At 40.3% G+C, this 21,309-nt stretch overlaps 3 protein-coding genes across 4 annotated transcripts; 1 reads left to right on the top strand and 2 right to left on the bottom strand.

Annotated features, from left to right (window-relative positions):
- The first annotated feature begins 885 nt into the window (after window positions 1-885).
- On the top strand, window positions 886-7,363 carry orc3 (origin recognition complex, subunit 3). 2 transcript variants are annotated; one of them, XM_019277477.2, is made up of 20 exons: window positions 886-1,060; window positions 1,191-1,251; window positions 1,321-1,418; window positions 2,064-2,202; window positions 2,302-2,406; window positions 2,506-2,663; window positions 2,751-2,890; window positions 2,970-3,129; window positions 3,644-3,757; window positions 3,867-4,000; window positions 4,124-4,187; window positions 4,264-4,380; window positions 4,476-4,555; window positions 4,816-4,949; window positions 5,079-5,170; window positions 5,257-5,354; window positions 5,450-5,591; window positions 5,688-5,804; window positions 6,015-6,094; window positions 6,674-7,363. In XM_019277477.2, exons 1-20 carry the CDS (start codon window positions 1,037-1,039, stop codon window positions 6,777-6,779), a joined length of 2,163 nt encoding a protein of 720 aa, XP_019133022.2. In that variant the 5' UTR covers window positions 886-1,036; the 3' UTR covers window positions 6,780-7,363. The 2 variants fall into 2 exon arrangements, with proteins under 2 accessions (XP_019133022.2, XP_010733203.3); XM_010734901.3 differs by having other exon boundaries at window positions 5,076-5,170.
- A 2-nt stretch (window positions 7,364-7,365) lies between these two features.
- LOC104922153 (akirin-2) lies at window positions 7,366-9,963 on the bottom strand. Its single transcript, XM_010734902.3, has 6 exons — window positions 9,741-9,963; window positions 9,236-9,415; window positions 8,943-9,086; window positions 8,709-8,858; window positions 7,984-8,055; window positions 7,366-7,888 (listed from the first exon to the last, which is right to left on the bottom strand). The coding sequence occupies exons 2-6, from the start codon at window positions 9,411-9,413 to the stop codon at window positions 7,878-7,880; spliced, it is 555 nt and encodes a 184-aa protein (XP_010733204.1). The 5' UTR covers window positions 9,414-9,415; window positions 9,741-9,963; the 3' UTR covers window positions 7,366-7,877.
- Window positions 9,964-13,303: 3,340 nt separating this feature from the next.
- Window positions 13,304-16,212, bottom strand: LOC104922181 (cannabinoid receptor type 1B). Its single transcript, XM_010734933.3, has 2 exons — window positions 15,797-16,212; window positions 13,304-14,902 (listed from the first exon to the last, which is right to left on the bottom strand). The coding sequence occupies exon 2, from the start codon at window positions 14,820-14,822 to the stop codon at window positions 13,404-13,406; it is 1,419 nt and encodes a 472-aa protein (XP_010733235.3). The 5' UTR covers window positions 14,823-14,902; window positions 15,797-16,212; the 3' UTR covers window positions 13,304-13,403.
- Between the last annotated feature and the right edge of the window lie 5,097 nt (window positions 16,213-21,309).

Here is a 21,309-nt window from a genome sequence, read left to right as displayed (position 1 = left end):
GATTTGATTTGATTTGATTTGACTCCTGTACAGATCCTTTTTTTTTTTCATAATAAGGACAAACATCTCTTTCCTGTAAGCCAGGGATGTCCAAAGTACGACCTTTGGTCAGATTTCATGTGGCCCGAAGCTTCTTTTTTATAACATATTATATATGGCCTGCTAGGATTGTCAGATACTGTATGGCTGAAAGATCTGGCTTTTCTGGTTGACATGAAGAAGCATTTGAATCGACATAACTGCTGGTGTTATGTACCTGTAGATGTAACGCGAAATATTACTTTCGGAAGATCAAGTGTGACACGTTTTAAACTTAAAATGTGAACAGACTTTGCATTACTCGTAATAAGTCATGTTTAGAATGAACATGAGGTTCAGATCTGTATCAACTTCAAGTTTAACACGTTCCATGCAATTTATTCTTTGTTATCTGACTCCAGATGTGAAAGAAAGGGAGATTTGTTCACGCCTGATTGGCTTAGATTTTTTTTTTTTAAAACATATAATTTTTTTTCACTTTTTTAAAAATGCATTGGCCCCCGGGGCATCTTCACATTGTCAAATCTGGCCCTGTGTAAAAGAAGTTTGGACAGCCCAGCTGTAGGCAGCAGGAAACAGACCTGGAGCTGCAGAGAGGCCACATCAGGGGGAGCGTGGATGCTTTAATCCGCCGGGGGTGTTCAAGATCGGCAACGTTTAGAAAAAAAACTCCACGGCTGCTAAAACCTGACAGAGGAATTAATATACATCAACCGAGGACATGTTCGAAACTTCAACATTTGTCTTTTAAAACGTGACTATAACTGACAAAGTATGTTTGTTTTTTTTTACATCATGCTCAATAACTTCAAACTATGAACACATCGTAACCGGTTATCAGCTGAACACAGCCTCGTCCGTAAACGTCACACTGGCGGGAAGTGGCTAATCCCAGAGCACAAGCAACATTTAAACCTGATATTTCACCTTTAAACACATTTATGTCACCGACTGAACCATCCTGAACACAACACGGTTACATTTATCTATAGCAGAGATGTCTACTTCATCTGTCTCCAAGGTAACGTGATATTCAGACGTTTTTTTTGTACATTTATGCTTCATAAACTGGAGAAACATGAGTCATATCAGAGTTTAGGCTCTTTATTTATCACCTTAACTTGATAACTGATATTAACTTGATATTTCAGGGCTGCTTTGTGTTCAAGCCAAGTGCCAAGAAGAAGAAGACACACAAAAAAGACTCTTTGGGTGAGTTATGTTCATGCTTAAGGTCTCAGCTGTCTGATGATTTAATAATACTGTATATTTTGTCCACAGAGGATTATTTCTCTCATGGCTGTGAGGGGGCTGAAAACAGTGAAGTACGATTTAAACTTTGTCAAGACCTATGGGACCAGATTAAAACCGACACAGAGGTGAGAACATGTTGTTTTTAATAAGGCGGTGTCATGATTTGCTGCAGTTGTAAACACTGTATGTGTTTTTTAAGCTTTGCAAAGCCAATTTATTGGTGGTAAAGATAGCATATATAATACAAAATCAAAGCTTACTTTGTTTCATCCTTACACTGTATAATAACAGCTAAAAAAAAAAAAACTCAGGTCATAATTTACAGTCACTGCACATTTCTCCTTTCTTACTTTGCACCAAATCAATACTGCCCATTTGCTGTATATACTTTTGTACAATATATTTTATTCACTATTACTATTCTAATATTCTATCTATCTATCTATCTATCTATCTATCTATCTATCTATCTATCTATCTATCTATCTATCTATCTATCTGTCTACTTTAATATAATTTGAACAGGTGAACTATATAGAAATTTAGCCCCAGTACAGCCATCTGGGCTGGAAAACATTACAGTTGTCATGTACCAGGCTGTAAACATGTTGATTTCTGCTTTCAGTTGTCATGTACCAGGCTGTAAACATGTTGATTTCTGCTTTTTAGACTATCTATCTATCTTAGGTAAATGATATCCTTCAAATATGAAGCTGTAAACGTGGTCTCATAAACAGTTTACAGGTTTGAATTTGTTTTTTTTCCGCCAGGTTTTACAGGATGAACTCAACAGGAAAATCTTGGACAGCTTGCTGGACTTCACGAGGAAGTGCTCGTCCACTCGCCAACACAGTGACTGGGCGTCACAGATGAGAGCCAGCGAGATCCCCACAGCGGCTCTTGTGCTCGGTTCGTTAACATTTGAAATTTTCTCATCCACTCTTGTTTCTGTCAGTTTTGTGGTTTGTCTTTTAAAGCCTAATCTGACATATCACACACCCGACATAGGTGTGAATGTGCCGGACCATGACATGACCTTCCAGAGTTTGTCTGAGCTCCTCCAGCAGTCTGTCAGTCCTCATGTGGCCTCAGTACAGGCCAAAGAGTGCGGAGGTAAGAGCCCTCTAATCTAATCTTAGAGTTGTAATGGTAATTGTCTGTCTTCTACCATCGCTACAAAGTCTTTTTATATTGTCTGCTTTATCATGTCAGCTTTGAAGCACTTGATGAAGAGAGTCCTGGAGAGGTTGATGGGCACTGTCGTGACTGTGGACGATGAAGAAGAGGAAGAGGCTGAGCAGATTCAACTTCATAAGAGCGTGCACTGCTCCCTCAATACACTCTGTGATTGGTACAATACAAAAACAAAGGTGGGATCATAAAGTAGCTATTGAACACGATTTTCCATTTTATTGCGTTTGATCACCTGTAAATACTTTTTCTTCCTTGTGTTTCAGAAATCCAACACTGTCAGTCCTGGAAAAAAGCGAAGTTCTCCCGTCAAAGACGATCCACAGCAACCTCCTGTTGTCGTTATTTTCAAAGATTTTGAGGCTTTCAACCCAAAAGTTCTTCAGGACTTCATACTCATCTGCAGGTAACAAAAACACTGAGTTGAAAAAATCAAAAACATCATTAAAAACAATACGTCTGCGAACACTTTCTCTATTCCACAGCCGCTACATCGAACGTCTTCCGCTGATGTTCATCTTTGGCATCGCCACGTCACCCAGCACCATTCAACACATGCTGCCCCACTCCGTGTCCTCCCTGCTGTGTATAGAGCTCTTCCAGTCCCTGTCCTGTACACAGCACCTGGCCACAGTCATAGACAAGGTAGTTTCACTCTCACTCTTATAGCTGTAGACAGTAGTAGAGATCGGCCTTAAGACCACTTTTTCAATCTCTCAGGTCTCAGACAAAGAGGATTCTGGGGTATCACTGAATTGCATTATCTGATTTATTTAACACCTATTCACTCATTTCCAATTTGAAAATTTTCTCACTGTCGGTAGTCGCCCCTTCCGTCTCCACCCGCCTTCACAGGAACTACAGAAAAGTGAATGTGGGAGACGAGAGAAGAAGCTGAGCCTCTGAGAGGAGATATCCAAATTGACTGTGATAAAATTAGGCTAACTAAACCACAAAGAGATTGACGGATATTATCTGCACCTTGTTGAGGTTGTGTCAAGGAGGCATGGGTCCAACACTATTATAGATTTAGAGACTGAAATTGCAATTTATCATAAAGGTGGTAATTTCATTTCTTTTAGTATGTACAGATATTAAGTCATACTTAATACCAAACAGTAAACTGTATTTTTATTTATTTGGTCTTCTCTGTTTCCAGTTGATCCTGACACCTCACTTCCCTTTTAAACTCAACGGTAAAGTGATGCAGGTGCTGATCAGCATCTTCCTCTATCACGATTTCTCAGTGAGAAACTTCATCAAGGGTGTTCAGGTACAGAGCAGCTTCCACATACTTCATCCATGATGTGTGTGTGTCTCTCTACCTGTAGATCTAATCCAGATATGCAGTAAACAAACCCTTTGCTTTCGTCCTGCTGCAGCTGGCTCTGCTGGAGCACTTTCACTCTCAGCCTCTAAGTGCTCTGTGCTGTAAGAAGAAGGAGGCTCTGCTCAACGTGATGCAGCTCAGTAACAGCCACCTGGAGAGGATCAGGCATCTGCCGTCCTTCAAGAGGTACACAAACACCGTTTGTTTTTCCACGTGTGCGATGACTTACTTTCTAAATACTTTCTACATCACAAAAAGCCTGTGAAATGTATCATTAAGATAAAATCTAACCTGTGTGTTTTTTCACAGGTATGTAGAGAAGCAGGAACCTCAGGAACAAGGGAATCTGTTGACGGATGACGCTCATTTAAAGGTGTGTTCTTTGTGTTATCGCTACACCTCAGGCATTAGCCAACAATGAGTGCATATACTTATGTTTTTGTTTTTAGGACGTGTGTCAGAACCTGATAAAAGACCTGCGCAAATACCACAAGAACTATTATCCCGTCCTGAGGTGTCTCCACACTCTGACCTCATCGTTACCTCGGTACCCCCTCGGAAAACAGGCAAGCAGTGACTGCTTTATGTCAAAGGTTGAAAACGACGTTGTCGGGTTGTTTCCAAACTCGGCTCGGTGTAACACTTGAATTGTGTGTAACAGGTCAGAGAGCTCCATTTAATATGTCTAGAGAAGAATGTATGGGAGAACGAGGATTACCAGACAGCCATGAAGCTTCTCAAGTAAGTCTGTGTATTTAAGCTGTATGTCAACAAATGTTAAAATATCAAAGTAATACACTTCATCCATCTTTATTTACACGTTTTACCCCCAGAATGTAACACATCCAGGGATATTTGGAGGATTATTGCTCCTCCTGGTGGCCAAACAGCCATTAATATACAGTCAAATAGCACTGTGTCTTTTTGTTGTTGGATGCTGGGTTTCTATTGTGCAGGAGTTACCGATTTTAAATCACAAACTTCATGTGGTTTCCCTCCAGGATGCTGGCTAAAGACGAGCTGATTGCTTTGCTGCAGAGATGCGTGGAGACTCTGGAGCCCGTCAAGTCAAAGAAGATGAAGAGCGCTCTTGTCCAGTTAAAGGACCTGCTCGCCAAATTAAAGCAGTTGGACAGTAAGTAGTAAAAATGAAACACAGGGCGTTATTTTCTCTTTATATATATTCTTGCTTCTTGCAACAGGCAGTGGAAATATAACACGTATGCAACCCTCCTTAAAGTTTTTGTCTTGTTCTTAACAGCAGTAGCTGCTGAAACTCCCCCCTGTGTGGAGGAGTGCATCACCTCTCCAGTGAAAAACCTACAAAAGAAAACCGATCTGTTCCAGCTGCAGAAGGTTTTTATGGTTTTATTAAAAGTCTTATCCTCATAGCATTTCTGTGAAGACCTTGCTGATGTGTTGTAACACTCTGATGTATTTAGACGCTGCTGGAGATGAACGAGTCTCGTAGAGCCAAGAAGCTGAGTCCGTTCGAAGTCCTGCGAAATGAAGCTCTCGAGTTCATGGACGGCTTAGTGAAGTAAGCCGTTAACCTTCTTGCTCTGTGCTGCAACACTTCTATACAATTAAATTACATTTTTTGGGAATTCCTCTTAACGTTTCTCTCCCACGCAGAAGTCACCTGTCTCCCCCCGAGACTCAGACGCTGTATGAAGTCTGCTACTACACTTCTTCTGCCACTGTGAGACGCCACCTCAACGCAACACCTCGCACCTCCATCCAGGCTGCACTTAGCAGTCCCTACTATTATCTCCAGGTACATCTGACGAATATAATCAAGATTGTAACCGTTAACATGAGCTGAAATCTAAAAAAATGTGTGAACACCTCTTCCTTCTGACTCTGCTTGTAGAATGAGAGCCTGAAGACTGAGGATGGGACCGTCTCGAATGCTGCTCCTGATATCTGCATTGCATACAAACTCCACCTGGAGTGCGGCAGGCTGATTAACCTCTACGACTGGCTCGAAGTGAGTTTATATCCTGGATGACTTCATATTTGGCTAATGATGAACACAAACGTTCAACTTTTCCCTACAAACTTTGATGGTTGGAGAGTTTGTTTTTCATTTTTTATTGATCCTGAGGATCAATGTGTCGCCTTTATTGATCTGAAAAATCAAATACTGGCCCAGAGTGGACTGACAGTGATGAGAATGAAAACCTGTGTTTGTTTTCAGGCATATGCCACCGTGGTCTCTGCCGCTGAGGGAAACCATCCGGATTCTGAGCATTTCGGGAAAGTGGAGGAAGTCAAACAGTATCCTTACCAACATGTTTTCCCATCGTATTGAAGGGATCGTTCAGGTATTGTGATGTGGGGTTGTAAGAAGTACATCTATAGTCAGTGTGTTACCTACAGTAGACACACAGTCAGCACACCCCCAGTTTGGAGATGGCAGACATGGATCCTGGCACAGAAACTGTGGACAGGGTCAGTGGACACAATTAGTTTAAAATGGTCCAGACATCTATTTGTCTGTACTATATTAAGAATATTTTCAGCACTTAACCTGGCTGTCAGCCTCATCCTTGTACAACTTTTTTTTTTAAATGTGCCACACACTCCACAGATCAGCTGTTTGAAGTTTGCTCTCGCAACTTTCTGACCCAAAGATGGTGCATGTTTGCATTTATCTTGCTGCTTTGCTGTAACTGAAACAGATAGTTACTGTAGGTAACACACTAAGTACCTCAGACAGTCCCACTTAAAAATACCCAAACTGTTCCTTTTTAATACTTGCTTTCTGTTGTGAGTAGTTTTTATATAAAACATTTTACTATTTGAAAGAGTATGATCCACATTTAAGAAACTTTGTTCCTCAGCTTGCTCTCTTAGTGCTCGTTTCATCCGATCTGTGTCCGAACTTGAATTTCTGGGCTTCATCAAGTCCACCAAGCAGAAGACTGACCACGTGGCTCGACTCACCTGGGGCAGATGCTGACCAAACCAAAAACACACAGACGTACAACTGTGGCTGCCGTCTCCTCCATCTATATTTAAGCGCTTATTAAAATTTGACTTGGCTCTATATTTTGCATTTCCCTCGAATAAAATGTGTGTCAAATAATCATGGACATGTTTTTTATTTGTAGCTGTATATTAAAGAAAACATTGTACATCCATCATGTAAGCTGCTGATGTTCCAGCAAACATCTGTAGTGACTCTACTGAGCCAATGTTGTTCGACTGAAGGCACAGCTCAAATACAGATGCATATTTAATTGAAAATAAACCACTTTTTCTTCATAAAATGTAGTGTATAAAAATAACAGATGGACAAGCTTTGCAGCAGTCAGTCATTCACCAAAGAGACATCTTCAGGGAAACGTCAGGATTTCTTAGTGTAGTTTACTTCATACCGTTCATTAAACAGATGTATCAAAACAATTCTGAACTCTTAAAAGATTTTTATTGTCTTGTCCAATAAGTACATTGGTTTCAAAGTGATACCAGCAAAACAAAAGTCAAAAAAATAAATAAAACATTGGTAGGGAGAACAAAAAAAAAAAAAAAAAAAAAAAAAAATCAAATTAGCCAACTGTATGCTCAATTTAAAAATCAACGAACAGAGAACAAACTGCAAACATTCCCTCTGTTCGGCTGTGTTTCTTCCACTTCCTCTCAGATTGACCAGCAAACCTTTAAGTAAAACTCTGCGCTGCTTTATCATATTTACATGTAACAAACAAGAAAACAAGTGACAAAGCCTGGAATGCTGGGAATCATTACAAAAGTGAGATAACTGTAGATACACGTACAGCAGGAGGAACATAGGCCACTGGTAGAGATAGGGTCCATTAAATTTACATTGGGAAGCACCTAGTTGCTTACAACAGAGTGGTAACAACTGACAACAGCTCCATATAAACCTTTGCCCAAAGACAGAAATATGGCACAGTAAGAAAAGTTTCATTTAAACTAGCTAAACTGAATCTCTTACAATGATGAGCTTTTTTTTTTTCTTCCTTTCTTTCTTGAGATATCGCATGATAGCTTGCAGCAAGAGAAGGCCGTCTTGCAAAGGATTTCTGTGCCACACTCAGGAAACATCTGGAGAAGAAGAGAGAGAGAGATGAAATGTCAGTTTAGATTTTTTCTGGTGTATAATACACCAGAGAAACAGGAATGTGGAAATAAAAACTCACAGCTTGCAGGTTGCTCCCCGAATCGTCGCATTAACTGATCGTGTGTGAACTTCACAAAGGTGTCATATTGTTCTGAAATTCACAGGACAGCGTTTATTATTGGAATTAGTCACTTAATTATAGACTTAACTATGGCACAGATCACATACACACGTATAAAGTATTACTCATGATTTACTGGTTTTGTGAAGTACAAACGGCAGCGGTTCGGTGTGGATCAGCACAGGAAGCTCCACTGATTTAATTCACTATCTCACGGGCTCACATTGATGCATATTAGTGCTAAAACAATGATAAATTCGCTGCTAATTAAACGGAAAACATCAAAATTCTTATCATTTTTTAACACCCATTTAACAAGAGTCAGTTCAGAGGATTTGCTCGCCTGCAATTAAACAATGAATTTAGATTAGATTATACTTTATTCATCCCATCACGGGGAAATTTACTTGTTACAGCAGCAGAGGAAAAAACGGACAGAAATTAAAACAGACAGAAATGTCTATAACCTACACAATAAACACGAAACACAATCAACCTTCACAAAGGTGTGGAATAGTTCATTTTTGTCAGTCAAACCTTCACAAAGGTGTGGAATAGTTCATTTTTGTCAGTCAACGCAACTATTATAGTGCAATCCGGTGAAGAGTTGCTGTCTTATATGATTAAACCTTGAATATTTTTTATGTTTTCTGGACTTCCAAGCTCGCTCAATGTGTACCAACCTGCCAATTTTGAAGTCATGGTCTCCTCGTATTCCTCCCGCACCTTCTCTTCCCTTTCTTTCAGCAGGCGTTCGCAGATCATTCCGACTTGTCTGAGGGTGAATAATGGCTGTTCTTTTCTAGTGGGAGAAACGCCTCCGGAGGACGTTCCTGAAAAAAACAAAGAATCAGGAGTATGTGTCAAGAAGTAATCCTAATGCAGCCCCTCTCTCTTTCTCTCTTTACTCAACCAACCTGGCATGCTGGACACATTCATAGTAGACGACTGGGATGGGGACTCTGGAGAATAGCAGCACTCTGACTGGTGGTAGCCTCCATCTAGATGCTTCCTCTTTTGAATGCGTTTGTACTCCTGCTTGATGCTGTTGAGGATTTGTTCTGGTTGGAGACAAAAGAGAAAGAAGAACATGGAGACAAAAGAGCTTGCCTTGTTAGGGAGGCCACAACTTTATCAGCCAATAAGCATGTTTTTCTGGGTTCAACGTGTTGCTAATGCAACCACAACAGGCCAACTTGGTGAACATTACCTGCACTAAGTGTTGACGACGACTCCCCAAATGGCGAGGGCTCCATGCTAAGATACTTCCTAGGGGATGAGGTGGAGGCGGACGGGGACACCGGGATGCATCTCCGTCTTTTGGGAGACGTGGGACTCATCAGCGGATCGAAATCCATGGTCCTCTTCAGGGTGGCTCCACACGCCATGACTTCAGTTTGTTAAAGGGAGGAGGAGGAGGGTGCAGAATACCGAAACAAGACAATAATGAAGCGATAACATCAGGGACTTGCTAACCGTGGCTACTCTTTAACACAGGGCTCGTTGTTCCGCTTTAAGTTTGTTTTTTCTCTCGGCGGACTCACGCCGAGCACACTGCGCAGCTCAGGCTTTAAATACGTGCTAGCACGCTAACGTTAGCCGCTAGCTGACAATCAAAAAGAAAACAAAGCTAACGTTAGCTCTCTAACGGCTGTGAAGAAGCAGCCGAGAGCTCCGGGTTTGTAACGTTTGGGAATAAAAAGCCGTCTCTTTACCTTTCTGGAGTTAAAGTTGGTCCGTGGGACTGAGTTTAAAAAAAACAAACAAAAAAAACAAACAACTCGTGTTGTTGCTAAAAGTTGCTTCCCCTTCCAAAAAAAAAAAAAGTTAAAGTGACGATCCGGCCAACTGTCTGCTCGTGGACAGAGGAGCGAGCTAACGCAACTTAGCTGCTTGTTTTTGATATGAGGCTGTCGGCTTCTCCGGCTCCTGACGTCACGTGTGAATTACGCCGCGGTGCATCGTGGGAGATGTAGTGTAACGCGGTAAACCCTAATTTAGATAATAGATAGATTGTTGGAGGCATTTGTGTTTAATTATTCTATAATTTAGATGAATTATGTAGTTTGAGAATAATCATTTGGATTTATGATTAACTCATTGGCTCAGGTCAGCTGTGGAAAGAGGAAGAGGCGTATTTAGAAGAGGGTTTTTTTTTTGTTTGAACCCACAGGTGGACACAAAGAGAGAGAGGACTCACACAGTTTTTGACCTTATGTTTAATTTGAGAGCGTTTTGTTGTTCATTTTTGTTTTGAAAATTAATAATGTAAAGGAAGAAACGAGCGACTCAATCCTTATTTTTTAAAACAAAAGGGACAAAGGGAGTCAGACGTTGAGTCCTGTGGCCTGGCACAGCATTTTTTTTAAGAAAAAGGACAAGACAAGATAGATAGATAGATAGATAGATAGATAGATAGATAGATAGATTATTATAATTAAAAATGTGCAGGAGTTAAAACTCTGAAAACATTCGCATTTATTGCACAAGCCAGTTCGATGGCTACTGGACTTGACTTGAAGTGTCTGATATTTTGAGGGATACGTGTCTCGCATACCTCCCTTAGTTGGCCTCTGTTTTACTGAGGCTGGCAGGGAGAGACAATTATAAATTAGTAGTACAAGGACAGGAGAGACAGGCTAGGGGAGTACCATGTAGATATAAAATATAGTGCTCATCTCTGAGCAGTAAACCAACTAAGGAATGTTATGATGTTATCTGTATCAGTGGTAAGATATTGTATAATATATGACATATAGTATATGTATAATATATGCATAATAAATACTTGACTATACAAGATATACATACTATAAATAATATACTGTGAATATGAATATGTAAATAGAATGTGCAAAAAAATAAAAAAAATATTGTATAAATATGATATATAATATCAATATGGTTTATATTAACACATATCACATATGATATGAAGTATATGTTCCAGACCAAGGACCCCTTGAACGAGAGAGAAACAGAACAGGGACACCCCAACATTTAATTATGTTTTTTTTTAATGCATCATATTCTAGGCCTGGCCTGTAATAACGTTTATATTTACATTATTTAACTTTTATTTCACCTTATTAACCTATTTATATACTGGGTTATTAGCCTGTATGTGTTTATGATTGATAAAAAGCTTGTGCATAATTATTATTGGTTATTAAATGCCAAGAGCTGTGTGTCTTTGGACAGATTAATCTGATTGGAGTACAAATGCCTCCACTTGTCTCTCAATTATCTGCAGCCTCACAGTCACAATTTTTTGGTGAAAATTGTAAATTATTCTGACAAATATTGGCAGACCCCCTGCAGTACCTCTGCGGACCCCCTAGGGGCTGTGGACCCCTGGTTGAAGACCTCTGTCCTAATTCAAGCCTAAAACAATGATACAAACATAAGGTAGTTGTTTTTTAATTTAATTTGGTGACATTAGAGCCTCAATTTACTATTCAATTAACTACAACTCTGTTCTGTATGGCGATCAGTCCATGAGAAATAAGAGACAATAGATGGATGATGTCTCTTTTATATCCACAGGAGGGCAGTGTTACACAAAAAAACAGACCTTAACAGCTGACTTCACTTTATGAAGCAGCTCCCAAAATTTTTTTTTTTTATTAGTATCTCTATATAAGTTTTTTTTAATAGCTACACCTACTATTAATTATTCATTATTCATGTCCGCATCAAGACCACAGCCTGTGCCCAACGAGCCAAAAAAGGTTAGACCCATGGCTTTAAAGACATACTGTACAGTCACACTCACTCACATGTTATAACCTATATATCAATCCATCCATCAATCCATTTTCTGTTACTGCTTACCCTTATCAGGGTTGTGGGGGCTACAGCCAGTTCCAGCTGGCACTGGGCGAAAGGCAGGGTACAACCTGGACACCACTGTGGGCAATTTAGAGTCACCAATTAACCTAATAAGTGCATGTCTTTGTACCCGGAGAGAACCCACGCAGAAACAGGGAGAACATGGAAACACATTTTTTTTTATCATTTTATTGAGAAAAAAAAGATACCAGATATGTCGACAACATTATGATAAAAATAGACAATTTTCATATATTTATTGAACTCCTTGTTGCTTACACACACTTTTATGGGACACCATGTCACAACACAAGTGTAGCTTCTCACAAAATGCCGTTAACTGTTTCATAAGCACATGTGTAATAAGCAGCTATGTTACATTCCCGAATCACTACAGGCTAAAGTTTTGATTTGATCAAAAAAAGACGTTCATATTTTGATGTGTGAATCATCATTTTGCTTTGCAAAGTTCAAAAATAATACAATAAATAAAGTAAAATAACATTAAAATGCCAAAGTCACAATATCATGGTCTTACAAAAGCATCAATAGTTGTAATAAATCACTAATGGGATGCTAATTTTACTCACAAGCAGTATGCTGTTGTTCAAAACTGACATTTTGCATGAAGGTAGACACAGTTTCACCTTTGCATTACTGTCACAATATTGCTATGGTTTCATGTGAAAAACAAAAGGTAAACACCATATTTTACTACCTTAAGACTGAAATCTGTTATTTTATGCACATTCAAACAACAGCAAAGATGACGGAGCATGGTGCAAAGAGCCAACTGGTTCTTGTGAATGTGACTATTTATCACTATAAAGGATGGACAGCGTATGCGTGGCGCCACACACAGGTTTCTGAAAAGCCGTTTTGAAGCTTAAAATCTGTGCCATGTTGTTAGTCCTTCATCTTTTGCATCCAAGACGTGGATTGTCGGTGGACCTGAGGCGGGCTGAATGACGCCTGGATGCTCAAACAAGCCATCTATAAGAGCACCGACCTGTCAGTCAAAGCAGTCACACTGTAAATTATGCATAACGTTAAGCCTTAATGTCATTTAAACAGTTGAGTTATATAAAAATCAGCCTCAGTACAGTTGTCATGAACATGAAATTAGCTATAGAGGCTCAAACTGTTTTTGTACCAGGCTGTAAACATGTTTATTTCTGCTGTGAAGTTGGACATTTTAACATAGGGGCTTATAGAGACCGTTCTGTAGCCAGCCTCAAGTGGACGTTCGAGGAACTGCAGTTTTTGGCACTTCTGCATTGGCTTCACTTCACAGTCATGGAGCTTCCTGCTTGTTATTTACTGGAATCGTTTCTCAATCAAGAGAAAAGTTCATCGTCACACTCGGGTGTAATAATAAATAAATTCAATACAGATTTAAGCTTTAATGTCAAACAAAAACCTGTTTTTCAGTTCTGTATCTCAGTCATTTTTTTGGCACATTTCACAGTAACAGAGCAGTGCACGAGGCGGGTCAGGGCTATTCTACATTATCTTCACAGTTGTACCAGAGCAAGGCAGCTTGTCTCTTAGACCGGCTCTGGCGTGGAAGTCTCGGTCACCCCAGAAACAGTAACCTGGGCTACTTTCACTCGAGTCTTTCCACTGGTGGCTGCCTCCCTCACTGTGCCTCTTATGCTCCTGCTGTTCCAGTCGCTCTCAGCGCTGTTGTCCAGAGTCTGCGTCGCCGCCTGGCACATGTGGCAGATGTTGACGAAGGCCCTGCGCAGGTCCTTGCTCCTCATGGCGTAGATCACAGGGTTCACGGTGGAGTTGAGCAGGCAGAGCATACTGCAAAAGGCGAACACAGTCTTGATGAAGTCGTTCACCTTTCCAAAGAGGTCGTAAACCATGATGGCTAAAAGTGGGCCCCAGCAGATGATGAGAGCCACTAGGATCAGGACCAGGGTTTTAGCCAGACGGAGGTCCATCCGGGCTTGCTCCGGCCTCACTGTCTGCACTTTAGTCCCCTCTGCGGTGTAGACAATCACACTCCTCTGTGAGCTGCGGCTCAGCATTCGGACAGCATGGTGGTGAGACTTCCAGAGGATGAACATGTAGGCGTAGATGATGAACAGGACCAAGATACTCGTCATCCCGATCCAGACCATCAGGTAAGTCTGGTCGATTAAAGGGAAAATGTCCGAGCAGACGGTGTTGAGGCGCTTGCAGTTCCACCCCAGCAGCGGCAGCAGCGAGAAGATGATGGAGATGGTCCACATCACACTGAAGGCAATGACTGCTTTCGTCTTTGTGACGATACTTTTATACGCCATGGGCCGGTGGATGGAGATGTAGCGGTCAATCGCAGTGAGAAACAAACTGCCAACAGAGGCAGTGAAGGAGGCGATGACCCCAGCCAACTTGAAGAGGAAAATACTGGGGCTGTCCTTCCTGTGGAGGACATGAAAGTCCAGGAAGCTGTAGACAAAAATGATGCTGCCTATCAGATCAGCCACAGCCAGGCTGCCTATGAAGTGGTAGGAAGGCCGATTTCGAAGTGTCTGGGAGTGTAGGATCACACACAGCACCATAAGGTTCTCCAGCACCGTAAATGTACCCAGGGTGAGCGCCAAGATGGCGACAGCGAGCTGCTGACCAGGAGTGAGGATCATAAAACACTCCATGTTGTCCACAAGGTCCTCTCCACACTGTGCTGCCCCGCCGCTCTCCACAAGGGTGCCATTACTCAGCAGAAAGTCTGATACATTGGTTGGGAAAATGGGAGAGAGGCCGCCATGGATGACCTCCTTATTTCCAGGGACGAGTCCCGAGAAGGAGTTACTAATTGAGGAGGAGGGCGATTTCTCAAAGTGGAATCTGTTCTTGATTAGAGTCGAGTCCATGGAGGGGTCGTCGTAGCTGGCATCGTTGGAGCCTAGATACTGGACACCTGTCGTTAACGTGGTCATTGCGGTGCCTGCTATCCTGTGCAAAGCCAACTTCATGGCTGTTTTTTTTGTTGCTGTGGAGATGCTCAATGGAGAGGTGTGTGATGTAACAGCATTAGAGCCATGCAAAAGGACATCTACAAAGAAAAAAAGATTGTTTTTTTTTTTCCCATAAAGAAAAGTACTGAATACATCTTAATTCTTAAAAAATACAAATACATGATGCAGCATTTGTGTTTATTAATGATTAATATGTTGTAAAATTAATTTGTTGCTGGGAGATATTGGGGGTAATCCGTGCATCAGCCAGCTGACTCAAGAACAGATGCATCCCAGACAATAGTGGGAAACTGAACAGTTGATGACAAACCTGTGCAGCCTCGGGGGAAATCACTGCATTAAGTATGTAGGACAGGCAGGCTTTTCTTATTAATTAAAGGAGGTCATTAAGCATTAAGTATTCTTTTCCTTTGTAATCACTGGATTAATTAAGCATCAAGGGAAAAACAAGATTAAGAGTGCACATATCTGTCCAATGATCCATTTTACGTTTTTGATGTCAGCCATGATGATGGTAATCATTAACGGGCAACTTTACATGAAGGTTTAGTAATAAGACATTTGTTTAACAATTAAACATTACGTGACACGATGAATAAAAAATCCTTAAAACCAGTTCGGATCAAATTTATGATGATATATTGGGCAATAAAACTCATGAGAACAATTAAAGAACATGAAATAACACAGAAACGTTATTTTTTAAATAGTATTTTTAACTGTATGTGACAATTTATGAACATAAATAACCTAAAAACTATGTTTTTTTTGTTTGTTTTTTTTGCGATTAAACATCACCAAACCTTAACCACAGTGTTGTAATGTCAGAAAACTGAAAACTAAATCTCAACTAAAAAGCTGTTGTAATGTTAGAAATACTATCTCTACATCCAGATAAAGTGTTACTCACAGAAATAACAAAAAAATATATAACAATTAATGATTAAAAAATAAAAAATAAAAAAACGTACCTTGGTTTTATGAGCGCAAACATCTTGCCTCGATCCATACAGGGGGAAAAAACAAACAAACAATTGAACTAAACTGGGAGTAAACCAGTCTGTTGTCGTCTTCACTCCACCTCACCAACACTTAAACTCCAAAGAAGCAGACAGGAAGCCAGTGTGAGATTTATTCTTGTTGTTGTTGTTGTTGTTGTTGTTGTTGTTTTGATGATGATTTGCCGAAGGGAATGATCGCGTGTTGACTCCACAGAAACTGTCAATGTCAAATACAGTAAAGCCAGACACGCACGCAGCCGGTGCGCAGTGAAGTGTTTGCGGGAGCGGGCGGTTATAAGGCTGCTTTCTGTGCGCCTGCTGGTCACGTGGTCTGAGGTGTTTGAGCGCATCCCTGAGCATCATCCACACCTACTTATACATACGGGAGCAAAACAGCTGCAGGCACACACACACACACACACACACACGGAAAACAGCCAAAGCCCATGTGTTCAGTTCAGATTGGAGAGTTACTTCATCATTGTTCAGTGAGCCAGTGGTAATAGTTTGAATCGTAATAATGTCGACAAGTATTAAGTATTGAGGCGTTAACCTCAGTGCAATTAGGGATATATTTTATTTTCAGCTTCACTGTCATTAAACAACACGTGACAGCACAATAAAATGCAGCTGTAACCTCCTCCAGGCTGCACACACACAATATAACAGAATAAAGATATAAAAAAATATAAAATACTGTAGCTCTGAAGTGAAATAATAAAATATATCTACATGGAAGACATTTACATTTACTGCATCTACATATACACACAGAAATATGTGCAATAAGCTCTATCATGCTTTATGTTATGTGGGCATGTTTGCCAAAAAGTCCCTCACTGCCTAAGAAATGTACGCTATGTAGCTACACACTAAGTTTTATTTATGCATTTAGGACATTTCTATAAACGAGTCCTTTATTGGGTTCTCTGAAACACCAAACACATCAAAAGTGTCATTTAGTTTGTTTATTTATTGTAAACGGTTAAATCATGTTCAAAAGTGATTCTTAGCTAATTAAAATCAGTAATTAAATGTCACTATGATTAAAGGTTTAGTTTTTTTTGTTTACTCAAATATTTTATATACATTTCTGAGGTACCTGTGCTTCACCGGATTATTCACATTTTATGCTATTTTTGCATGCATGTTTTCAAAAATTACATTTATGTAAGCTTACTTGTTACTTTACACATGAAGGATTTACATAGAAATATGAGGAGTTTATGAATTATGATGTGCTGTAACCTTTCTACCATAACTACTAACTGTAGCTGCTGTTAGTTAATTTTAGCCGAGCTGCCCAGACTGTGAGCTCAGAACACCGGGGGAGAGTTAGCATTGGTACCAGAGGTGTTTTGGACCACCGGGAAGAGGAGGTTTTTTCAACACTAGGGCATGGGGGTAGCGGAGCCAGTGTCGTGTCAGAACCTGAGCTGGGCAAGCATGCAATGTAACCAGGCTTTGAAACCTCTATTGACACAATGACAGAGGCAAAAAAACAGAAGATGATGTTGACAGAAGAAGCTAAGAAGAGAAAATGAATGAATAATCGATCAATAAGTTGTTGGACAAGAGTAAATCCTTTTGACTTTTAGTTGTTGGCGAGAGCTTCGTGAAATAAAAGCCTGAAAGACAGACGCACATATAAAACGGAATAATGTCACTCTGAACAAAGGGCCATTCTGCATTATAAAAACTACTTTTACTTTTGATATATAAAGCACATTTTGTAGCTGATATTTGTACAGACCATGCTGACTTCAGTAAGATTTTTTTGCAATTTTTACTTAAACCGTGTAGGATTTTGTTGCATCTAGTTGCTGACTGCAACCCCGTCAACTCACCCTTTAAATTACTGTGGCCATCTATAGCCAGTGTTTAGTTTGTTCCTTCTACGCTATACATGTTGTTTCAACATTGGCAGACTGTCGAAGAGGACCTGCGGCATCTGTGGATATAAAAGTCTCTTTTCAAAGTAAAACATAACAATTCTTAATAATCTGAATACTTCCTCCACCACTTCTTTTGAAATATGATTGCTGAACTAACTTCAAGCTATTTAAAAATTTTAAAAAACACACCATACATTGTAAATTTAGTGAATTTTAAAGTCACGGTGCTACTGGAGGTCCATTCTGAATACATCTATTTATTTGGTGCAGTTGAGGGGTCACATGCACACACTATTTAAAGTCTTTTTCCTGTCCTGCGCAGCTGCGCAATTATTTCCACTATGCACTCCCAGCAGAGCTATCTCCCAAATTACATGTATCTTGTTGTGGAAAATACATGACATTTGGCGATGCAACATCATGAGAAAACAATGAAAGGCATTGCGCATGATGCCAGTGCCTCCAGTTTTGGCAGAACAGAAGAGGCTGAGGAGTCATCCAACTAATTACTGAACACTTGTTATGCTGCGCTTGAAGCAGATTCAAGCAGCCATTGATCACTTGCGGTAGAAGAGTATATCCACTATGTACATTTTTTATGAAGATAGCTTAGACAGATAGACATAGTAACATCTTATTCATGACTGTCGATTGTGGGATTAATCTATAATAATTAAGCTACATATAAAATAACTTCTGCTTCATTTCTCTTGAATGTTTTCCTTCATATCAGGATAAAGTTTTACTGTGACTCTGGTTTGAAAACAGCATCTATCTATCATCCCTAAAAGCAGGGGGCTGAGTAATCCACAGTCCACATCCATCATAATAATTATCATCAATATTTCAGTGTCAATCTCACCGAAGCATCAGTGAGAGAGACAAAGCTGTCTGCGATGACAAAAGGCATCTATATGACTGTAACAGCGACTTGTCAGTTTTTTCCTAAATCCTCTTCCACCATGTGGGCTGTGCAGTTATGGGAGGCTGCTGCTATTGTCTCACATCCATCCATCTGTCTTTGGTGGTGAATATTGCAAGTGATTTACAGTGATTGATTTTTTTTAGCAGGATTCCTCATGAAAAAGCACCATAATGCATCACATTTCATATTGATCCTTCTCCGTTTACAGTCGGTTGCTATTTGAGTAGCTGCCCGCATTATGAAATCATTACTTTGAGTCCACACAGGCTTCAAATTCTCCAAAATAGAGACATTCATGCAAAAAAAACCCCCAAAACATGTGAATTTAAGTATATTTTTTTATCAGATTGCACATACATAAGACCATACTGAGAGACATGTTACTGAATTTGTGAAATCAGACACACACACACAGCACATTGCAAGACATGGCTCTAAAGAGAGGCTGTCTGTCTCTGATGTGTTTGTGTCGAGAGGTTGGAAGATGGGAGGGAGGGATGGAGGGTGAGGAGGAAAAGATGCATAAATAGAGAAGGGGAGGAGGTTGTGGCTGAACACTGACAGCTCTTAACAGTTTCCTAATCTGCCACTTCTATATTCTGTTCCTCCCCAGCTGGAGACACTTCATACTGTAGCCAAGGTGGCACGACAGAATGAGACTGAGCTCAAATCTGCTCAGCAACGACAAAAAGCCCAAATATAATGTTTATTAAATGTATTTAATATCGTTTTTACGCGTTTCTCCAGTCTTATGCACAGAAGGGTCACATGCACCGTGAGCTGTGATCAGTCATCAGTCATCATCCGGCTGCACCCTCATTATTCACTTCGTCAAACGGTTAAATGTATCAACCTGGCTTCGTTAGGCGAATCAATCAGGTGTTTGCTGATCCACTTCCTAAACAAATGAACAAACAAATCCACACCCAGGAAGCAGAGAACTAAACTAGGGAGAAGTAAGAGTGTTGAAGTTCTCCAGCACGTCTCTCTCCTGAATCAGATTTTCAGGACAGATCTTCCTCGCGGGGAGTAACAGCACAGCAGAGAGGATGAGAAAGTTGTGACTTAATGCCTTCTGTGACTGAATTTCTCTCAGGATAGGAAAAAAGAGTCAACAGTCTCTGTCAAAAACACCAAAAAAACAAAAAAAAAACAATATACCATGACACAACACATTTTTTAACAAACTAAATAAATAAAATAAATGTAATTCAATGTACGAAGAATATAAGCAAGCTGATCAGTTTCAGTGTGTGAATTCACAGTGGCAGAACAGACAGAATAACAGTGTAACGGTCAGTGGGTAGAGTCCCCTTCATGCACCATTTAGTCATATAAAGACCTTTTTTATCTCTGCAGAACACAGTGGTAATCACAAAGACTTAGCGGGTGGTTGAGCGAATGCTCACTTGTGCAAACGCTATGCAAATGAACGATACAGGCAGAGCAGAGCTTCAAATCACAGCTCAGTTCAACTGTTTCCCTCTGTGTTATTCCTCATGGCTTTTCAGGTGATACGCTACCTACAGCGGCAAGCCCTGTGGCCTCAGAGGAAACCACAACTCCACAACGGAGAGGATGTGGAATGGCCTCGCAGTGCCATTCACTGATTCAGAGCCAGATATTAATTCATTTTCCCTACACCCAGCTGCAGACCTGCAGAGACTGACGAGAGCCCCAAATGGACTTGACTGCCATGAGACCAGCAGTCACCTGTAATCACATGGCCTTTTCTGTCAGGAGTTGGTGAAATTGAATTTATTTTTAGTAGCTGTTCACCTTTTTTTTTTTTTTTACAAATGTCTAACATTCAGTGTTTTTGATATGTTGAACTTGTGTGCTATTTTGAAAATCAGGCAGATAACGAGCGACATTAGCATTTATTTCGAGTCCTGATGATTGTCAAGTCCAATATTCACTCCTTATAGTTCTGTTATAGTTCCACCACCTGGCTCTGTAGCTGTTAAATGCTTTTTAACTGAGCCTTTAACTGTGTCTGTCTGCCGTTAGAGCTTTTTTGCTGAAAACAGCTGCCTGCTGCATCTGAAAATAAACCTATGAGAGGGTTAGTAGGTAAGTGAGTAAGACTGAATCAAACAGTCCAAGAAACCAGAAAAACAAAACAATGAGGTGAAGAACGGGAGATGATGGTATGGCTTAAATAAACTTAGACAAAAGACACTTGGACATTTTATAATAAACTATTGAACATGAAAACTGGGATTATTGTATCATTGTCCTACGTGAAAGGGAAAAGAGAATTTGGTCGATTTTCAAAATAAAACACCCGGTTCAAATTTCAAGTTGTACAGCCAAAAAGCAAAGAATTTAACTTCGTAGCATTTTCATGGTAGAAGCACATAAATCAAGGGAAAAGGGAGCGGGGTCTGAAGTCACGTGCAGAGCAGAACAGACCAGCTCAAGCTGCTCTGTGCAGGCTGCTACTCGCGGCTTGTGGGATACTTCTGAAACTGACCACAGAGCTCCTGGTGGGGTTTCAGACATTGACTAGAATCTCTAACAATCAGCTCCAGCGGCTGCGTTGCATCCATACCAGGTGGAATTTAGTTATGCAATCAACACCTACTTTGTAATGATACATTAAAGTAAAAAATGTGTCTATTTTCACTTTAATTAAGATGTTTTTAGATGTTATTTTCAGC

Source organism: Larimichthys crocea, chromosome XXIV (genome assembly GCF_000972845.2).
Source record: "Larimichthys crocea isolate SSNF chromosome XXIV, L_crocea_2.0, whole genome shotgun sequence".
In the NCBI taxonomy this organism is placed as follows: Eukaryota; Metazoa; Chordata; class Actinopteri; family Sciaenidae; genus Larimichthys; species Larimichthys crocea.
This window is presented reverse-complemented; position numbering and strand designations above follow the sequence as displayed.